We start from the raw sequence: 17,012 nt of genomic DNA, 5'->3' as shown, positions 1-17,012 counted from the left end.
GGCGCTGGGGAGGGGCTGCCACACAGGCACTGATCCCCACAGCGCTGCGTGGGGCTGACACTGAGAGCCCCACAGGGATCCATCGCCACAGCCCCACAGGGATCCATCCCCACAGCCCCACAGGGATCCATCCCCACAGCCCCACGGGGATCCATCCCCACAGCTCCACAGGGATGATCCCCACAGGGATCCATCCCCACAGCCCCACGGGGATCCATTGCCAGAGCTTCAAGGGGATCCATCCCCACAGCCCCACGGGGATCCATCCCCACAGGGATCCATCCCCACAGCTCCACAGGGATGATCCCCACAGCCCCACAGGGATGATCCCCACAGGGATCCATCCCCACAGCCCCACAGGGATCCATCGCCACAGCCCCACAGGGATCCATCCCCACAGCCCCACGGGGATCCATCCCCACAGCCCCACAGGGATCCATCCCCACAGCCCCACAGGGATCCATCCCCACAGCCCCACGGGGATCCATCCCCACAGCCCCACGGGGATCCATCCCCACAGCCCCACAGGGATCCATCCCCACAGCTCCACAGGGATCCATCGCCAGAGCTCCACAGGGATGATCCCCCCAGGGATCCATCCCCACAGTGTTATGGGATCCATCCCCACAGCCCCACAGGGATCCATCCCCACAGCTCCACAGGGATGATCCCCACAGCCCCACAGGGATCCATCGCCACAGCCCCACAGGGATCCATCCCCACAGCTCCACAGGGATCCATCCCCACAGCTCCACAGAGATCCAACCCCACAGCTCCACAGGGATGATCCCCACGGGGATCCATCCCCACAGTGTTATGGGATCCATCCCCACAGCCCCACAGGGATCCAACCCCACAGCTCCACAGGGATGATCCCCACAGGGATCCATCCCCACAGCTCCACAGGGATCCATCCCCACAGCCCCACAGGGATCCATCCCCACAGCTCCACAGGGATGATCCCCACAGGGATCCATCCCCACAGTGTTATGGGATCCATCCTCACAACCCCACAGGGGTCCATCCCCACAGGGATGATCCCCACAGCCCAACAGGGACCCATCCCCACAGTCTTATGGGATCGATCCCCACAGGGGACTGACCCCCACAGCCCTACGGGAGATCGATCCCCACAGCCCCACAGGGATCCATCCCCACAGTGCTATAGGATCGATCCCCACAGCCCCACAGGGATCCATCCCCGTTTGCCTCACGGGGCCGATCCCCCTTTCCCCACGCGGGGGCGCTGCTCCCAGCACGGCGCACGGGCCGGCCCGGGGCGCCGCGGCCCCTTTAAGAGGCTGCGGCGGCGGCGGCGGCGACCGCGTGACGTCACGGCGCTGCCCGGAACTCAGCTGGGTTTCCCGCACGGCTGTTCCCGGCAGCCGCTCCCCCCCCGGCCCCCTGCACCGCCTCTGCCCAGCGAGGCCCTGCGGCGGGAGGCGGTGCCATCCGGGAATAGCCGGGGGGGCAACCCCCTCGCCGCGCGGCGTGACGCACCACGCAACGACCGAGCTGATTGGCTGTCGGAGGCCTGCCGGGGCGGGGCCGCAGGAGCACCGAGTCGCCATTGGCAGTGGGGGTGGTGACGTCACGACGGGGCGGGGCCGAGCCGCAGGAGGTCCGGTCCCTCGGCGCAGCCGGACGCGATCGCCGCCGTCACCGGGAGCCGCCGCCCCGCCCGCCGGGACCGCCGGTGAGCGCGGGAGGCGCGCGGGCGCTGCTCGTCGCCGGGAGCCGGTGTCTCCCGGGCCGGGGCGGGAGCGGGGCCGGCATGGCGGGATAACGCGGGGGGGCATGTCCCGGCTCCCCGTCACTGGAGGGCCGAGCCGCGGTGCGGAGCGGGGTCGGTGTCTGCGGTCCGGGTCGATCTTCCGGGCTGGCACCGCACACGGCCCGGCACGGGGACAGAACCCGAACCGGCTTCTCGGAGAGCGAAGAGCGTCGGGACCGGCAGGGCCGGAGGAGGCGCGGCCTGCCCGGGTCCAGCCGGGGCTGGGCCGAGGCTGACACGGCCTCGGGGCTCCCGTGCGGAACGAGGCACGGCCTGGTAGCATTGTGGTGATGGCCGGACCCAGAACCAGGGCTGGGAGCCGAAAGGGTGGCCCGGGCACACCGGGGCTGAAGGACCCGGCTGGGATCTGCGAGCTCAGGGCTGTCACATGCCTCTTGGACTGCAGCAGCAGCTCGGGGCCTCCGGCCTGCACCGGTGACCTCGGGGCCTCGCCTCGGTGACAGTCCCCGAGGGTGCTGGGTGTGACGAGCACAGCAGTCGGGCTCTGCAGCTCGGTAGGACGAGCCGCCCGAGGGCTCTGCGGGGGCTGGCAGTACTGCCCACCGCTGCTGCAGCCCGGCACTGCGCTGCCCGTGTGTGGGTGGCTCCTGTCCCGCGGGCCGTGGGACACCCCCGCGCCCCTGTCCCAGCAGCGGGACTGGCACTGCAGGTGGAGCTGGGACGGTGGGCTGGCCTGGGCGTGCCCCTCTCTGCACCTGCAGGGAGCGGCCCTGCCCGGTGGGCACATCGGGGAGCAGACCCCGCTTCCACCGTGACGGTGATCGCTGTCACTGTCACTCCCCCAGTCTTCTGCATCTGTTGGAGCTGCTGGAGCAGCGCTGGCGGAGCACAGGAGGGGTGTGGGCTGGGTGTCCCGATGGTGACAGTGTCACTCACAGCTGCTGCAGTGGGAGTTCGGCTGGGATGGACCTTGGAGAGCTGTGATGAGGAACAGCAGACCAGGAGGAGCTGGAGTTTAGTGCTGCAAGCTGGCTTCTCCTGCAGCTGTTTGTGGCAGTGGGAAGTGGCTGGGTCCTGCCCAAGTGGCTGTCCCAGAGATGAGAAGGCATGTGGGGTGACCGGAACTCTGTGAGGTTGCCCAGAGCCATCTCCCTCCTCGTGTTGCAAATCTCTGCATCACTGTTTTCCACCTCCAGGGCTGGCTTTGAAATCGCTCCAGAGAAGCAGATGCAAATTCTTCTAGCAGCCTTTCCAAACTGGCTCTTGTGCTGCCACAGCGACTGGCTGCCGTGTGGAGCAGTTTTCCATGGGTAGTTGGTGGTTGTGTGGAAGAGGGGGCAGCGAGGTGCAGGGTGCCTGGTGCAGGGACTCTGTCAAGTGCTCTGTCATGACCCTGTGATGGCACCGTGATGATGTGGCCTGTGCAGTGCTGTCAGTGACTGAGCTTCATCCTACTCCTGTCACTGCAGGGGACACGCAGTCCCAGGGTCCTTCCCAGGCCCTTTCCAGTGACTCCCCCATGCATGTTGCCCCAGGGCTTGTTGCCTGTTGTAGGGGCACACGTGCAGGGTGTTCCCAGGTGTGTCCCAGAGGTGAGAAGGCAGGCAGAAAGCAGTTGCAGGGTTCCTTCCAGGGCAGCCCTGTTTTGAGTGGGGTGGTTGGAGTGTGCAGAGCTGTCCCAGAGGCTGTGGGTGACACTGCAGCTCGGCCTGACTCTTGTGCTCTGCCCTTGCAGGAAGATAAAGAAAGATGAACTTTAGCTCTTGAGCTACTTTTAGCAGCTCTGCTCTGAGCTCTGGACAGCATGTTTACCCGTGAGCTTGCATCATGCCGTGTTGGTCCTGGCCGTGTCGGCTGCTCTCTGGCTCCATTCCAGAGATAGAGGAGAGGCAGACCACAGTCATGGGCAAGCCCAGTGAAATCAGAAAGGTTCAATCCTCAGAGCTTTAACCGAGGCAAGGGTGGCTTCCCATTGGTGGGGCTGGCCAGGCAGAGGTTCCTGCGTGGGGTTCCAGGGCTGGCAGGATCAGAGCTTCCCTGATAGTGGTGGCTGCTGCTGTGAGGAATGTCTTGGGGACCTTTTCCTCCAGGAATGTCGGAGTGCCTTGGGTGAATGCCAGGAGGAGCTGGAGTTTAGTGCTGCAGGCTGGCTTCTCCTGCAGCTGTTTGTGGCAGTGGGAAGTGGCTGAGTCCTGTCCAAGTGCTGCTGCCTCGTGGCAGCCTGGGAGCTTTGCTCTCGGCCCTTTGGTGCTCTCAGACTGGGGCTCCAGCACTGCTCTGAAATGCCGAGATTGTGGCTTTGAGGTGGAACATCTGCTTGGATCATGGGTCTGGATGTGGCATCTGGTTCAGTTTCTGCAGCCTGATGGGCAGGTCCCCCTGTGAGCCACTTGGCACCGGGCGCTGCAGGGGCTGCCCAGGTAACTGCTTCCTGTGCCATGCTGCTGCAGCACTGTCCTCCTCAGAGCTGGAAGCACGGCTCTGGCAGGAGCTGGGCTGGGGCAGCAGCTGCTGCTGTTTCCGGAGGGGCTGGTGCAGCCCCCCCGCCCCCGGTGCGTGGCGCAATAGGAAGTGGTGGCTGAGCTCACCATCCAGGCAGGGCAATCCCTGCGGGGCTGGTGGGCTTTTACTCTGCCCTGGCTTGTGCTTTTGTTGGGTTTCCCCCCCAGCAGCAGCACCACTCATGCAGCAGGAGTGGCCTCCAGGACTGAGTGGAAGGGCTGGAGCCCTGCAGCTGTTGGGGCAGAGGGAGCATTCCCTGAGCTGCAGCAGCTGAGAACTGGCCACAAAGGGCTGAAGCCCCTGTGGAACTGAGGCTCTGCTGTGCTGCCCCGCACACAACGCTGGCCCACAGCTCACAGCCCAGTCCTTGGACTGCAGCATCACAGAGGCTCTGTCACATCAGCCAGGTCTGACTCCAGGGCTGTAGGAATTTGTTGTCTGCAGGACTTTGCATGGCCACTGGCTCTCTCCTTTTGTGTTCGCTCATTGCTCCATTGAAAGCAGGTTTGGTTCTCATATGGACTTCTCTGAGGATTGCACCAGCGGGTTGTAGTTCAAGGTTAATGTCCTGTGGAGGCTGCTCCTGCCTTTGGGGCTGTTCAGTGTTGTGAAGTACCAAAAACCTCTCTAACTCCCATGTCTGTGCCAATGTCTGTCCCCTCCCGGTGTCTCAGCCCACAGAGGACGTTTCCACTTTCTTTTTTCACATCCAGACAAATGGGGAAAGAGTCCCTTGGGGGAGGAGACCACATAGTGATGCTGCATCACTTAGTGCAGGGACCTTTGAGAAAAGCCAACCACTTTCTGCAGGGAAGTGACTGCTGGTGTCACGCAGAGCTGTGCCTTCATTTGCCAGCACAGCTGGACTCCCCTCGTTAGTGTCAGTTTGATTTCCATTGATTCAAGTCCTGAACTTGAAAATTGCTCCTTCCTTGTTTCTGTAGCTTCCTGGCAGTCTCCGCCTTCCTCACTTACTGTAAGCTCCACAGCCACTTCCCTGCCTCCCAGCAGGGCCGACCAGGGATGCCTTGGAGACCAAATTAAAGCCTCATTCCTACCTGTTGCCAGTGACCAGCCTGCCTCTGCCAGCTGTCCTGGAGCCCTGTGCCCTGTGCTCGTTCCCTGGCTGTCTCTGGTTCTGGCTGGAGAACCCTTTTCAGGGCATTGCAGTAGCCACAGCTGGGTCCTGGCAGGAGGGAGCCAGCTCTGAGTTACCTGTGTTCCCATCCCTCAGGTCTCTGGAGCTGGCCAGGATGGCGCAGTGGAACCAGCTACAGCAGCTCGACACGCGGTACCTGGAGCAGCTCCACCAGCTCTACAGCGACAGCTTCCCCATGGAGCTCCGGCAGTTCCTGGCCCCGTGGATTGAAAGCCAGGACTGGTAAGGCCTTTTGAAATGTCAGTGAGGGGACTTTGCTCATAACACCCATCTGCAGGGCCTCAAGTGGGCTGGAGGAGCTCTGTCACTTTCCCTGGGCCCCTGGTGATGGGACTGCCCTCTCTCTCTGGGACTCATGTGGCATCAAGGGAAGCAGGACTGTGTGTGGAGTGGGACTCTGTGCACTGTGTTAGACCCTGAGCCAGGAACAGAGGTAGCTCTGAGGCAGGGGGATGTCCCCATCCAGGGCTGGCTAACACTGACCTCTGTTGTAAAAGGGGCTGACACAGTGATTGCTGGATCCTGTCCATGAGCATGTGGGACGTGCTCACAGACATCAGGTGCTGGTGTGCACTGTCTGCCTGGTCTACTTGACCAGATGGTGATTAGTCACAAGCCGGACTCAATCACAGAGATCTTTTCCTTCCTAAATGATTCTGTGATTCTGTAAGTTACACAGGGGATGGTGGGTGTGAGCAGAGCCCCCCTGCATGGTCCCCTGCTTTGCCCCTTGCCCCGTGCCAGGCACTCAGGGCTCTCCCTCCCCTGTACAGGGCGTACGCTGCCAGCAAGGAGTCTCACGCCACGCTGGTGTTCCACAACCTGCTGGGGGAGATCGACCAGCAGTACAGCCGCTTTCTGCAGGAGTCCAACGTCCTCTACCAGCACAACCTGCGCCGCATCAAGCAGTTCCTGCAGGTGAGCTGGGAAGTGCCACCGTGGTGGGGGAGCTGGTGAGGATCCGAGCGATTCCTTGGCTCAGCTCACCATCCACGGCCCTCAAGGATGTGGAGATCCTAGGGGTTGCTTGTGCTGCTGACTGTGGGGTGTTTGACTCTTTACAGAGCAGGTACTTGGAGAAGCCAATGGAGATAGCCCGCATCGTGGCTCGCTGCCTCTGGGAAGAGTCCCGGCTCCTCCAGACCGCTGCCACTGCAGCCCAGGTCAGTGGCCAGGTATCCCAGGGCCTCCATCCTCATTCCTGACAGCCAGGATGCAGCCTGGGTGTTCTGGCTGGGTGTGGTGAGCTGGGTGTCTTCATCTCTCATCTCCTTGACCCTGTGCCACCCTGGAGCTGATGCTGGAGTGAGCAGCCAGCTGCCAGTGTGTGTTAGGGATGGGCTGAGGACCCTGCAGAAGCCCCTTAGGCTGGAAGGGAACATCCCCAGGTTACAGCCCTGTCCTTATACCCTTCTTGTCCCCTCTGCAGCAAGGGGGACAGGCAACACATCCAACAGCAGCTGTGGTGACAGAGAAGCAACAGATGCTGGAGCAGCACCTGCAGGATGTCAGGAAGAGGGTGCAGGTATGTGTCTGCCTGGGCACCTTCGGCTCTCCCCACCACGGTTCTTGAGTGCTGTGAATGAACTCACATTTCTTGCCTTGAAGGATCTGGAGCAGAAGATGAAAGTGGTGGAGAATCTCCAGGATGACTTTGATTTTAACTACAAGACTTTGAAAAGCCAAGGAGGTAATGACAGTTCATTAGCATCTGCAAACCACAGAGTGTTCCTGCAAGGAAACTTGCTGGAGAGGTGTTCCAACCTCCACTCCCAGAGGGAATGTGCTCATTCTCAGAGCATTTGCATGGCAATTGGTTAGACCTGGTCTTCTGCTTCTGCCAGGGATGCTGCCCTTGAGGGAGCTGAACTGAGCTTTGCTGTAAGCGCAGCAGTGATGGGGAGGGATTGGCCTCTGTGGGTGCAGGAGAGCCACAGAGGTGCTTGGAGGCTGTGCCAGATTCCTGCTTGGCTGTAGGGTGCCTGCACTTTGCTGTGCAAGTGTAGTGTTGTGGCACTTGAGAAGATGGGAGGAGTCCCTGTGTGTGGCTGAAGCTTCTCACCTCTGCACAGACATGCAGGACCTGAACGGGAACAACCAGTCAGTGACCCGGCAGAAGATGCAGCAGCTGGAGCAAATGCTGACGGCGCTGGACCAGATGCGCAGGGTAAGTGGGGCAGCTGGCCCTCCAGATTCCCCCAGGTGCAGATCCCCCTTCTTCAGGGTCGGAGTTTGGTAGTTCCTGCATGGCCAGAACCAGGAGCAGTGCAGCAAGCAAAGCCCTGAGTGACTTCTTCCTTGCCTGTGAATGTGAAACTTGTGGGTCCGTGGGGGAAGTCACAGGGTGCTGAAGGTTCTGCTTTCTCTCTTGGCAGGGCATAGTGAGCGAGCTGGCTGGGCTGCTGTCAGCCATGGAGTATGTGCAGAAGATGCTGGCAGATGAGGAACTGGCAGACTGGAAGAGGCGGCAGCAGATTGCCTGCATTGGTGGCCCACCCAATATCTGCCTGGACAGGCTCGAGAACTGGTGAGAGCTGCCTGGGACTGTGTCGGTGCCCAGAGCAGTGGCACTCGTACGCCTGCTGTGGAAATGAGTGCTAGGTGTCTGGAAATGTCCTTGTAAAATGGTTTCTGATGCTTACACATGTGAATGTAGCCTGCAGCTTAGACTGAGCCACGATGGTGGGCACGGTGCTGGAAAGGTGTCCCACTGTCCCCAGTTCCATGCCTGGGGCATTCTGAGGCTGCTGGAAAGTTTCTGGCCCCGGAGTCACCTGGGCACATCAGGTTTTGTTTGTAATGCATGGCCTAGAAAAATGCTCCGGGCTTGGAGCCACAGACACACTCAGTTCTTGACTGGTTTGGCATGGAGAGTGTGTTCTTGCTTGGGAAGAGGAGGGCTCTGCAGGCTGGACAGTGCGGGCTTGGCAGCCAGAGCTAATGCTGGTGCTCCCTGCTCCCCTAGGATAACCTCCCTCGCTGAATCGCAGCTACAGACCCGGCAGCAGATCAAGAAGTTGGAAGAACTGCAGCAAAAAGTATCCTATAAGGGTGACCCAATTGTCCAGCACCGGCCCATGCTGGAGGAGCGGATTGTGGAGCTGTTCAGGAACCTGATGAAAAGGTGCTGAAGGCAGGCGGGAGCTGCAGGCAGTCCCAGTCATGGCTGTGGGTGGAGGGTGGGCAGTGAGGTCTGACTCTGGTCTCTGTGCTGTTCCTGCAGTGCTTTTGTTGTGGAGAGGCAGCCCTGCATGCCCATGCACCCCGACCGGCCCCTTGTCATCAAGACAGGTGTGCAGTTCACCACCAAAGTCAGGTGGGTCACCTCCTCCACAGGTGAGGGAGGGGAGCCTGGGATCACTCTCTGAAGATGCTGCTGCAGATGCAGCCCCCAGCTTATCTGGGGAGCACTGGTGCTGGGAAGGGATGGATACCAGCAGGATAGATCCCAGAGGGATGATCCCAGTGGGCTGGAGTGCTGCCCACATGACTCAGAGCAGGGCTGGCTGGGGATCTGCCATGTTCCTGGAGGCAGCCGGGTTCTGGTAAATCCTGCTGTGGGGGTGGGAAGCATCAGCACATCCCTGGCCAACTGCTGCTCAGCCTGGGCCATGTTCCCTGCCAGCCTCCATGGAGGGAGGCTGCTCTGACACCAGGCTCTGCCTGGAGCTTCCTTGCCCTTTCCCAGCTGTGCCTCCATGGTAGCCTCTGGCCCAGGGTAGTGTGGAGGGTGTTTGTTCAGAGCCTGGCATGGGCTGTCAGCAGCCCAGACGAGCTCCTTGGGATGTTCAGGGGAGTACCAGCACCTCCCTGGTTCTGGGGACAGGTGCCAGGGCTAACATGTCCCAGGCCCATGTGAAGGTGTGCCCAGGGCCACCAGAGGAGCTGGTCCATACTGCTGGCTGTACCAGGTGCCCTGTGGAACAGGAGCAGTTTCTGTGCACAGCATGTTCATGCTCTGTGTCTGCTGATTCTTGCAGGTTGTTGGTCAAGTTTCCAGAGCTGAACTATCAGCTGAAAATCAAAGTCTGCATTGACAAGTGAGTCCTGTGCTTCCCTTCCAGTGGCACGGGGTGGGCTTACTGGGATGGGACTGATTCCTGCTGCCCCTGGATTGGGCTCTATCTCCACAACAAGGGCCAGTGTGGCCCCCAGTTGAAGGAGAGGGTGCAGGGTGGTGCCGAGTCCTGAGGATTTACCCCCATGTGGGGGGAAGGCCTGTGGGACTCATGGGACTTGTGCTGTGATGCAGCTAGCACTGCACACCAGCTTTTCTGCATCAGGGTAGGAAGGCCACTGCCATGACCTGGTGTCTCTTTCCCGTTTTCTAGGGACTCCGGGGATGTTGCAGCACTTCGGGGGTAAGTGCACTGTTTGCTTTGCTCCTTACTTCTTGTTTCTGCTTTTTTTCCTGGCCAACATCCTACCACACATTCACTCCAAGACTGCCCTGTCAGCCACACTCTTTCCTCTTCCCAGGTCCCGGAAGTTTAACATCCTGGGGACCAACACCAAGGTCATGAACATGGAGGAGTCAAACAATGGCAGCCTCTCGGCAGAGTTCAAACACCTGGTGGGTACCATGAGCTCCTGGGCTGCTCCTGTACAGCCACGTGTCATTGTGGTGCTGCTGCAGCCTGTCCCTCTCTCTGCAGACCCTGCGGGAGCAGCGGTGCGGGAATGGAGGCCGGGCCAACTGTGATGTGAGTGTCAGGGGCCCTGGGAGGGTGACTGGCCATTGACAGGGGCAGCTGAGCTGGGAGGGGATGCAGGAGCCCTGCCCTGAGGCAGGGAGTCCACCAGCACTGATTGGCACATTGGCAGCTTGCCAGGCCAGCCCCAGCAGCCATGCTGGGTCTGGAGGTCGTGTGTTGGGCTGAGGGTGGGTGTCTTGTGGTGCTCATGGTGTCCCCTTCTGCTCAGGCCTCGCTGATAGTCACCGAGGAGCTGCACCTCATCACTTTTGAGACAGAGGTGTATCACCAGGGGCTGAAGATCGACCTGGAGGTGAGGCATGGGTCACTGCCTTCCACTGCCATGGGCCTGGGTAGAGCCCTGGGAGTTGTCCCAACTGATGGTGACATCCTCTCTTTGCAGACCCACTCGCTGCCTGTGGTGGTCATCTCCAACATCTGTCAGATGCCCAATGCCTGGGCATCCATCCTGTGGTACAACATGCTGACCAACAACCCCAAGGTAGGGCTGGTGTGGGAAGGCAGCAGGGCAGGTGTCAGGATGGGGGTGTCACTGTGAGAGAAGGAAACTGAGGCCAAGGAGCAAGGCTGAGGCAGTACCTGGCCCTGCTCCTGTCCCATGTCCTACTCAGGGCTGTGTGTTCCCTCATGCAGAACGTGAACTTCTTCACCAAGCCACCCATTGGGACCTGGGACCAGGTGGCAGAGGTGCTGAGCTGGCAGTTCTCCTCCACCACGAAGCGCGGTCTCAGCATCGAGCAGCTGACCACGCTGGCAGAAAAACTGCTGGGTAAGTGTGGGGTGACGTGGCAGGGTGTCCTGCCCATCCCTGTTGTCCCCTGGCGTGATTCCCCAGCTGTACATGTCCTCCAAGAGTGAGGTCCTGTGTTTGGCCTGAGAGCTTTTGGCCCAAGTAATTTTCAGGTGGCACAAGCCCTGGAAATGGTGTCTTTGGAAGGACAACTCTGTTTAAATGGTTGTGTTCTTTTTTCTCTTCCAGGACCAGGTGTGAATTACTCTGGCTGTCAGATCACCTGGGCCAAGTTCTGCAAGGTAGAATTTCCTTTCTTCCCTGAGCACGTTCCATTGGCTGTTCCCTTCTTTCAAGCTGTGCTAGCAGCCTCTCTGCCTTTTCCTTAGGAGAACATGGCTGGCAAAGGCTTCTCTTTCTGGGTCTGGCTGGATAACATCATTGACTTGGTAAAGAAGTACATCTTGGCGCTGTGGAACGAAGGGTGAGTGCCAGCCCAGAGCCTGAGGTTAGGCTGGGCCTTGGAAGGGGTCCCACAGGTTCCACCCTGATGGCGTGGGGTGCTTTGTCCACGTGCAGGTGTGCTGTCCTGGGATACTTTTTGCTAGTTCAAAGTGAAAACTCACCTGGGAATCCATAAAATGTCAGTGGCCAGGCTGTGTGCTGTTGTTGAGCAGAGCTGGCAGGACTTACATCCTGGAGGAGCTGCTCCTGTGGCCTGACCCATATTTGTTGTTCTTGCTTCCTCCTGCCCAGGTACATCATGGGCTTCATCAGCAAGGAGCGGGAGCGAGCCATCCTGAGCACCAAGCCCCCAGGGACCTTTCTGCTGCGCTTCAGTGAGAGCAGCAAGGAAGGAGGCATCACCTTCACATGGGTGGAGAAGGACATCAGTGGTACGAGCTCTACCCTTGCTACCCTGGGTGTCTGGCTTGGCATTCCAGGTTCTAGAGGGGTCTTGGGTGCCCTGATAAGCACTTGTCCTTTGTCCTTGTCCCAACAAACTGTCTGCATGGGTTAACTTCCGAGCCTGGCCGCCCTTAGCTGGTCTTTACCTTCTGGGTGTCTGTGCCCGTGTGCTGCCCATGGGGCAGTTTTCTATGGCACTGAACACAGTCAGGTCCCAGTCCTGCCCCGTGGTCTGCTGTGTGCCTGGTAGAGCTAACACAGCCCCAGGCCCATCTTGTCCCTACTGCTCTGGGGGTGTCTGAAGGCAGCCCTGCCTTTGTTCTGTGCCAAAAATCTCCTTCCTTGTACAGGAAAGACGCAGATCCAGTCAGTGGAGCCCTACACCAAGCAGCAGCTGAACAACATGTCATTTGCGGAGATCATCATGGGCTACAAAATCATGGATGCCACCAACATCCTGGTGTCCCCACTGGTGTACCTGTACCCAGACATCCCCAAGGAGGAGGCGTTTGGAAAGTACTGCCGCTCCGAGAGCCAGGAACACTCGGAAGCGACGGACTCAGGTAGTTGTTGACTTTCTGTGGCTCCTTTGTCACAGGGAGGCTCTGGGGATAGCACTGGCTGTCACCAGCCAGGACCCTGTGCCATCCCTGGGGGGCGCAGCCACAGTGTGGGACCAGCCATGGGGTCCCATTGGGTGTGGGCAGAGGGTGGGCACTGCCTGCGTTCTGGGGGGCAGAGAGAAGCATTCGTCCTTGGGTGGCTGATGACGAAGCTTCTCCCTCCTTGCAGGTGCTGCTCCATACCTGAAGACCAAGTTCATCTGTGTCACCCCGTGAGTGTTCCTGGGGATTGTCTGTCAGTGCTTGGGAGGTGTTTGTGTGCTCAGCCTTGCTTGAGGGAGAGGTTTCCTTCCTTTCTTTCCACCTCTTTCTGAACTTTGCTTGGTTACTGTGGGGTTCCCAGCCTGGGGTAACGGTGGGGGCTGAGCTAGGCTCCGGCTGCTGCCCAAACCACAGCCCTGTTCTTCCCCTCCGGGGCCCCTTTCCTCTGGAGAGCTCTGGGGGCCGCTGGGCCATGCCCGGGGGCCCCTCAGCGGGTAGAGGGGGTGTTAGAGAGCTCTGGCCAGGCCCTGACTCCGGAGGTTTCTGTGCTTCTCCTTCGGACAGCACCTCCTTCAGCAACACCATCGACCTGCCCATGTCCCCGCGCACCCTGGACTCGCTCATGCAGTTCGGCAACAGCAGCGAGGGCGCGGAGAGCAACGCGGGTGGGCAGTTCGGTGAGTCGGGGGGGGCTCCAGGGGGCCCTGGCTGCCACCCCTCACGGGCCCCGTAACCCTGGCTGTGTCTGCCCGCAGAGTCGCTGACCTTCGACATGGAGCTGACCCCAGAGTGTGCATCCTCGCCCATGTGAGGGGCTGCGCCGGCGCGCGGGGCCCTCCCTGGGCTCAGCCTTCCCACCTCCAGAGCGCTCCCCTGGATTTGTCCCACTCGGCTGCAGCTGCTCCGGGCCTGCCCTCGGGAACAGCTTGGGGGCCAGGGTCCCTGAATGGGTTCAGGTCCTCACCTGACCCCACAGTGCAGCCCCTCTCTGGGGTGGTGCCGCTCATCTCTGGGGGAGGGGGATGAACCTTTTTCTATTTCCTTCCATAACAGTTTTCTATTATTTTTGCTCATTCAAGTGCCTATTTGCCTCCAATTGCAGCCACAGTTCCCACAAACGCTTCCACAGGCCCGGTCCTGCTGCTGGAAGCTGCTGCCCTGACTGCCCACACCCAAACCCACAAGACCTTACAAGTCTGGAATTGCAGAGGGGATTGGCCATGTGGCAGGGTCTGCCCTGCTGCTCCCAGCACCTCCTAGAGCTTGCAGGGTGCTGGGGTGAGTCCCCTCTCTGTGCCTGCCTGGCCCTGGTTTTGGCCAGGATGACCAGTACGGGGCTCGGAGCTGCAGGTGGATGTGTCCAGGAGCTCCTACCCTTGATTCAGAAGGCACTGCCCCTGCTGGACTCAGCCTGGGTTTGCTGGGAGCCCAGAGGTTCAGGAGCTGCTTGTGCTTGTCCCCAGCTTCCTGCTTTAGGCACAGTGGTCATTTTGGGCTCATTTTGGGATGGCTGGTATCCCTGGGGTAGGGCAGTGCTGCTACCCAGTAATGGCACCTGTGTGTGAACAGCATTTGCAGCTGTGGCCCATTCTGGGAGCTGGGTGAAGCCACAGGGGCTATCCTGTGTCCCTGGGGCCAGGCTGGTGCTGGGAGCTCAGTCTTGCTTCCAGCACTGTGCTGAGTTAGACCAGTTGGACCATGGGGAAGTGGGGGAACCAGCATGGCTGACAGTGGGGCACCTGGCCTGTCCCCTTCTCTCTGGGTTTTGAGGGGCCAGGCATGGGGTCTGCAGCTTCTCGGGGGCTTCACGTGGCAGTTCTGTTGGAGGTTGGCCCTCACAGTTAAGGTGGGAAGGGGCAAGAGTTGAAGAGAGCAGGTGGATGTGAGGAGAGGAACATGCTGTGGGGCAGTGCAGGACAGTGACAGGGGTGTTGTGGAAGGGCAGGTGTCCTGACTTTTGGGGGGTTGGTGGTTGTGGTCCTGCATTTATCAAAATTGGGGGAACCCTCCTGCCCTTTCCATGCAGTGGGCGGACGGACACGGATGAGCAGTGGAGGGGTGGGGGAGGCAGTGGGAGAGCTGCTCCCTCCGAGTTGCATCACAGCTGGTGGGCAGGGAGCCAGAGGGCAGGGGGGAAAGATCCCCCTGGCTGTGGGGTCTGGGCAAGCCCCTCCAAGCTGTGTGGGAGCGGGATGGGGGGTCCGTGGCTGGCCCTGGGGATGCTCGGGGGCGATGAGGGCCCTTTGCCCCTCTGCTCGCTCACCATAGCTGCCTCCAGCCGCAGTCCCTGGCAGCATTCAATACTGTAAAAAATTTTATTTTTTGTATATTTTATTGCTGTATCTACAGGCTTTAACTTTCTCCAAAATAAAGGCCCTGAAGCGACGTGCTCTGGGGTGTGAGCTTGGCTCTGCCTGCGGCACCCGCCTGACCCTGCTCCGGGAACTGGGGCCTCCGTCAGCGCAATTCGGCCCCGGTGCCGCAGCTGCGGTTTGCTCGTGCGAACTGGCTCCGGCACCTGCCCGGCACGCGTGGGCAGCTGCCCCTTATCGGGGCCTGCGGGGCCCTTCCCCGGGCACGCGGGGGGCAGTCACCGTGTCCCAGCCCGTGGTTGCTCTCTCTGCCCCAGAGACGCGCCTGGGTCTCCTCCACTTGTGTAAAGGAAATGCCGGTGCCAGCGTGGGAGGACACGGCTTCACTGGGGCCCTGCTCTGGCTGCTCTCAGCCCGGGCTGTCTGGGGCTGCACTGGGGCCCCTGTGAGTGCTTCTGCCCTGGGGTCGATGGATTGGGCTGGAGCTGGGGCTGGGGGCAGCAGGTCCCAGGCTCTGCAGGGCATGGCTGGATGGGTGTATGAGGCTGGGAGCACTGGCTGGTGACAGTGACACGCTTTGCACACAGGGCCCTGGTGGATCCCACCCTAGCACTTGCACCCCTAGCCCTCTGCAATACCATGGAGAACTGGATCATTCCAGGGTTTGTGCTCTGATGAGGCCAAGAGGGAGAGATTATTTCTCTGTCAGAGCAGGATTAGGGGGATTGTTCATGCAGGTCATGTGGAACTGGCTGCGCTGCATCATTTGAGGCGCTGGAGATGCACTGGAGCCTTCTCTGCCCTCTGTGTGCCCTAGAGCATCCTGCTCAGGTCTGAGCTGACCATGTCCCTGCTTCAGGAACCAGCCTCACTCCAGGACCCCTCCGTTTCACTGTCAAACCAGAACAGGGCTCTGCCCAGACCCTACAATCCCATTCCTGCTCTTAAGGCAGCTGTGTTGGATCATTGTCTGTCTCAGTGGTGCAGCCCAGGGTGCTGCAGGTGGGGGGCAGTTCACAAAGGAATGAGGCCCAGCCCTTCGGCAGGGACCCCCCTTCTCCTGCCCTGGCAGGTACCAGCCTCCCCTCTGGCAGCTGCAGGATGGAGTTGAGAACCCAGGACTAAGGAATTTTCTTACTCTTCTGCAACCCTTGGGGTTGCCACAACCATGTGGTGTCAGGAACATGCTGTTTCATTCCCTATTCCTGCAGATCGCGGGTTCCTTATCTCCCTGGGCCCACTGCATCCCTGTTGGCACCTGCCCTGCTCAGCCAGGGGCCAGCCCAGAGTGATGGGGTCAAGGGGCCACTGCTCCCAACTCTGAGTTCCTGCTGTGGGTAGCAGCAGGCTGGGAGCTCCTGGAGCCTGATGGGCAGCAGGAGAAAGTGCCCAGGGAAGGTCTCTGTGCTGGGCTGGAGAAACCCCTGCAGCACCAGCGGCAAGTGGGGCAAGGGACTCTTGTCAACATCCTGTCCCCCTCCTTCTGCCCCAGTCAGCCCCACGGGGCTGCAGCCCTCGCTTTCTGCCTGTGCTGGGGCATCAGGTTGTTTGTGGCTCCAAAAGGAGGTCACGGCGTGGCTTTGCTCCTTGCTCAGGGCCGCAGCACAGTGGGGAGGAGTGGGGACAGTGTCTGAGCCAAGCGTGCAAACGGATTAGGGGCTTCCAAATGCAGATAATCCGCTTGGGATGTGGACACTTGCGTGACGGGCACAGGGCGGCCCCGTGGGGATGGGCAGCCACCTGGACCAGGGGCAGTCCAGAGCAGGCGCTCTTGTAGGGTCCCACGGGCACCTGGGGTGTCTGAGCTGTGCAATATTGACAGTTCCTTGGGAATAAGGCAGCAGACAGGGATTAGAGAGGCCACAGCTTATCCCAGGGCCAAGCAACTGAATGAGCAGGGCTGCAGTGAGGGGTGGGAGGCAGAGACCCCCGGGACTCAGTTGCCACCTGCCCAAGGACCAGCCTGAGGGTCGCCTCTGCCCTCCCAGGTGCTGGGAAGGATCTTCCCACAGCAACACATGCTGAGCTGCAGAGCACGTGCCACTGCTGCCCAAGGCAAGAGCCATCCCAGTCCCTGCTTCCAGTGCTCAGAACACAGCAGTCAAATAAATATTGCATCACACTCAGATAAATACACAGCAGAGAAGAACCAAGCAGCGGTGCCTTCCACTGCCACATGTGGCAGAGGTCAGACCCAGAGCTCCAGCACAGTGTGATCTCCAAAATCGCCACCTCCCAGCCATTCCAGGAGGACACAACCTGCCTGTTTCCCTACAGATGTCCCATCCTGGCTCAGAATGCAGCATCTGGCTGTGGTGGCACCAGCACCAAGGGCTCTGCTCACC

At 60.3% G+C, this 17,012-nt stretch overlaps 3 protein-coding genes across 11 annotated transcripts in view; 1 reads left to right on the top strand and 2 right to left on the bottom strand.

Moving 5' to 3' along the window:
* The window catches only part of ODAD4 (outer dynein arm docking complex subunit 4), a 241,591-nt gene that overhangs the window by 37,697 nt on the left and 186,882 nt on the right, over positions 1-17,012 (bottom strand). The gene's annotated exons all lie outside the window — the stretch shown is intronic.
* Positions 1-17,012, bottom strand: part of ATP6V0A1 (ATPase H+ transporting V0 subunit a1) — a 65,514-nt gene that overhangs the window by 44,542 nt on the left and 3,960 nt on the right. The window lies entirely within an intron of this gene.
* On the top strand, positions 1,552-14,740 carry STAT3 (signal transducer and activator of transcription 3). 5 transcript variants are annotated; one of them, XM_068212327.1, is made up of 24 exons: positions 1,552-1,696; positions 5,472-5,618; positions 6,170-6,314; positions 6,461-6,559; positions 6,826-6,921; positions 7,005-7,086; positions 7,469-7,563; positions 7,772-7,923; positions 8,362-8,520; positions 8,620-8,712; positions 9,377-9,436; positions 9,728-9,757; positions 9,876-9,969; positions 10,052-10,099; positions 10,320-10,403; positions 10,494-10,592; positions 10,745-10,880; positions 11,091-11,143; positions 11,231-11,325; positions 11,598-11,737; positions 12,101-12,313; positions 12,543-12,585; positions 12,920-13,032; positions 13,111-14,740. In XM_068212327.1, the coding sequence occupies exons 2-24, from the start codon at positions 5,491-5,493 to the stop codon at positions 13,164-13,166; spliced, it is 2,313 nt and encodes a 770-aa protein (XP_068068428.1). In that variant the 5' UTR covers positions 1,552-1,696; positions 5,472-5,490; the 3' UTR covers positions 13,167-14,740. The 5 variants fall into 5 exon arrangements, with proteins under 5 accessions (XP_068068428.1, XP_068068427.1, XP_068068430.1 ...); XM_068212326.1 differs by having other exon boundaries at positions 12,101-12,316; XM_068212329.1 differs by lacking the exons at positions 12,920-13,032; positions 13,111-14,740 and adding an exon at positions 12,675-12,702.

This window comes from Anomalospiza imberbis, chromosome 22 (assembly GCF_031753505.1).
Source record: "Anomalospiza imberbis isolate Cuckoo-Finch-1a 21T00152 chromosome 22, ASM3175350v1, whole genome shotgun sequence".
Classification (NCBI taxonomy): Eukaryota; Metazoa; Chordata; class Aves; order Passeriformes; family Viduidae; genus Anomalospiza; species Anomalospiza imberbis.
The sequence above is the reverse complement of the archived record's forward strand: the minus strand, read 5'-3'. Positions and strand labels throughout refer to the sequence as shown.

What these genes read in the sequence shown, in the direction of transcription:
- STAT3 (XM_068212326.1), top strand. Translation starts at nt 5,491, where the DNA reads ATGGCGCAGTGGAACCAGCTACAGCAGCTCGACACGCGGTACCTGGAG. An exon ending in TGCTGACCAACAACCCCAAG is followed by an intron (nt 10,593 to 10,744) that starts GTAGGGCTGGTG and finishes TCCCTCATGCAG; the next exon opens with AACGTGAACTTCTTCACCAA. An exon ending in GGTGGAGAAGGACATCAGTG is followed by an intron (nt 11,738 to 12,100) that starts GTACGAGCTCTA and finishes TTCCTTGTACAG; the next exon opens with GAAAGACGCAGATCCAGTCA.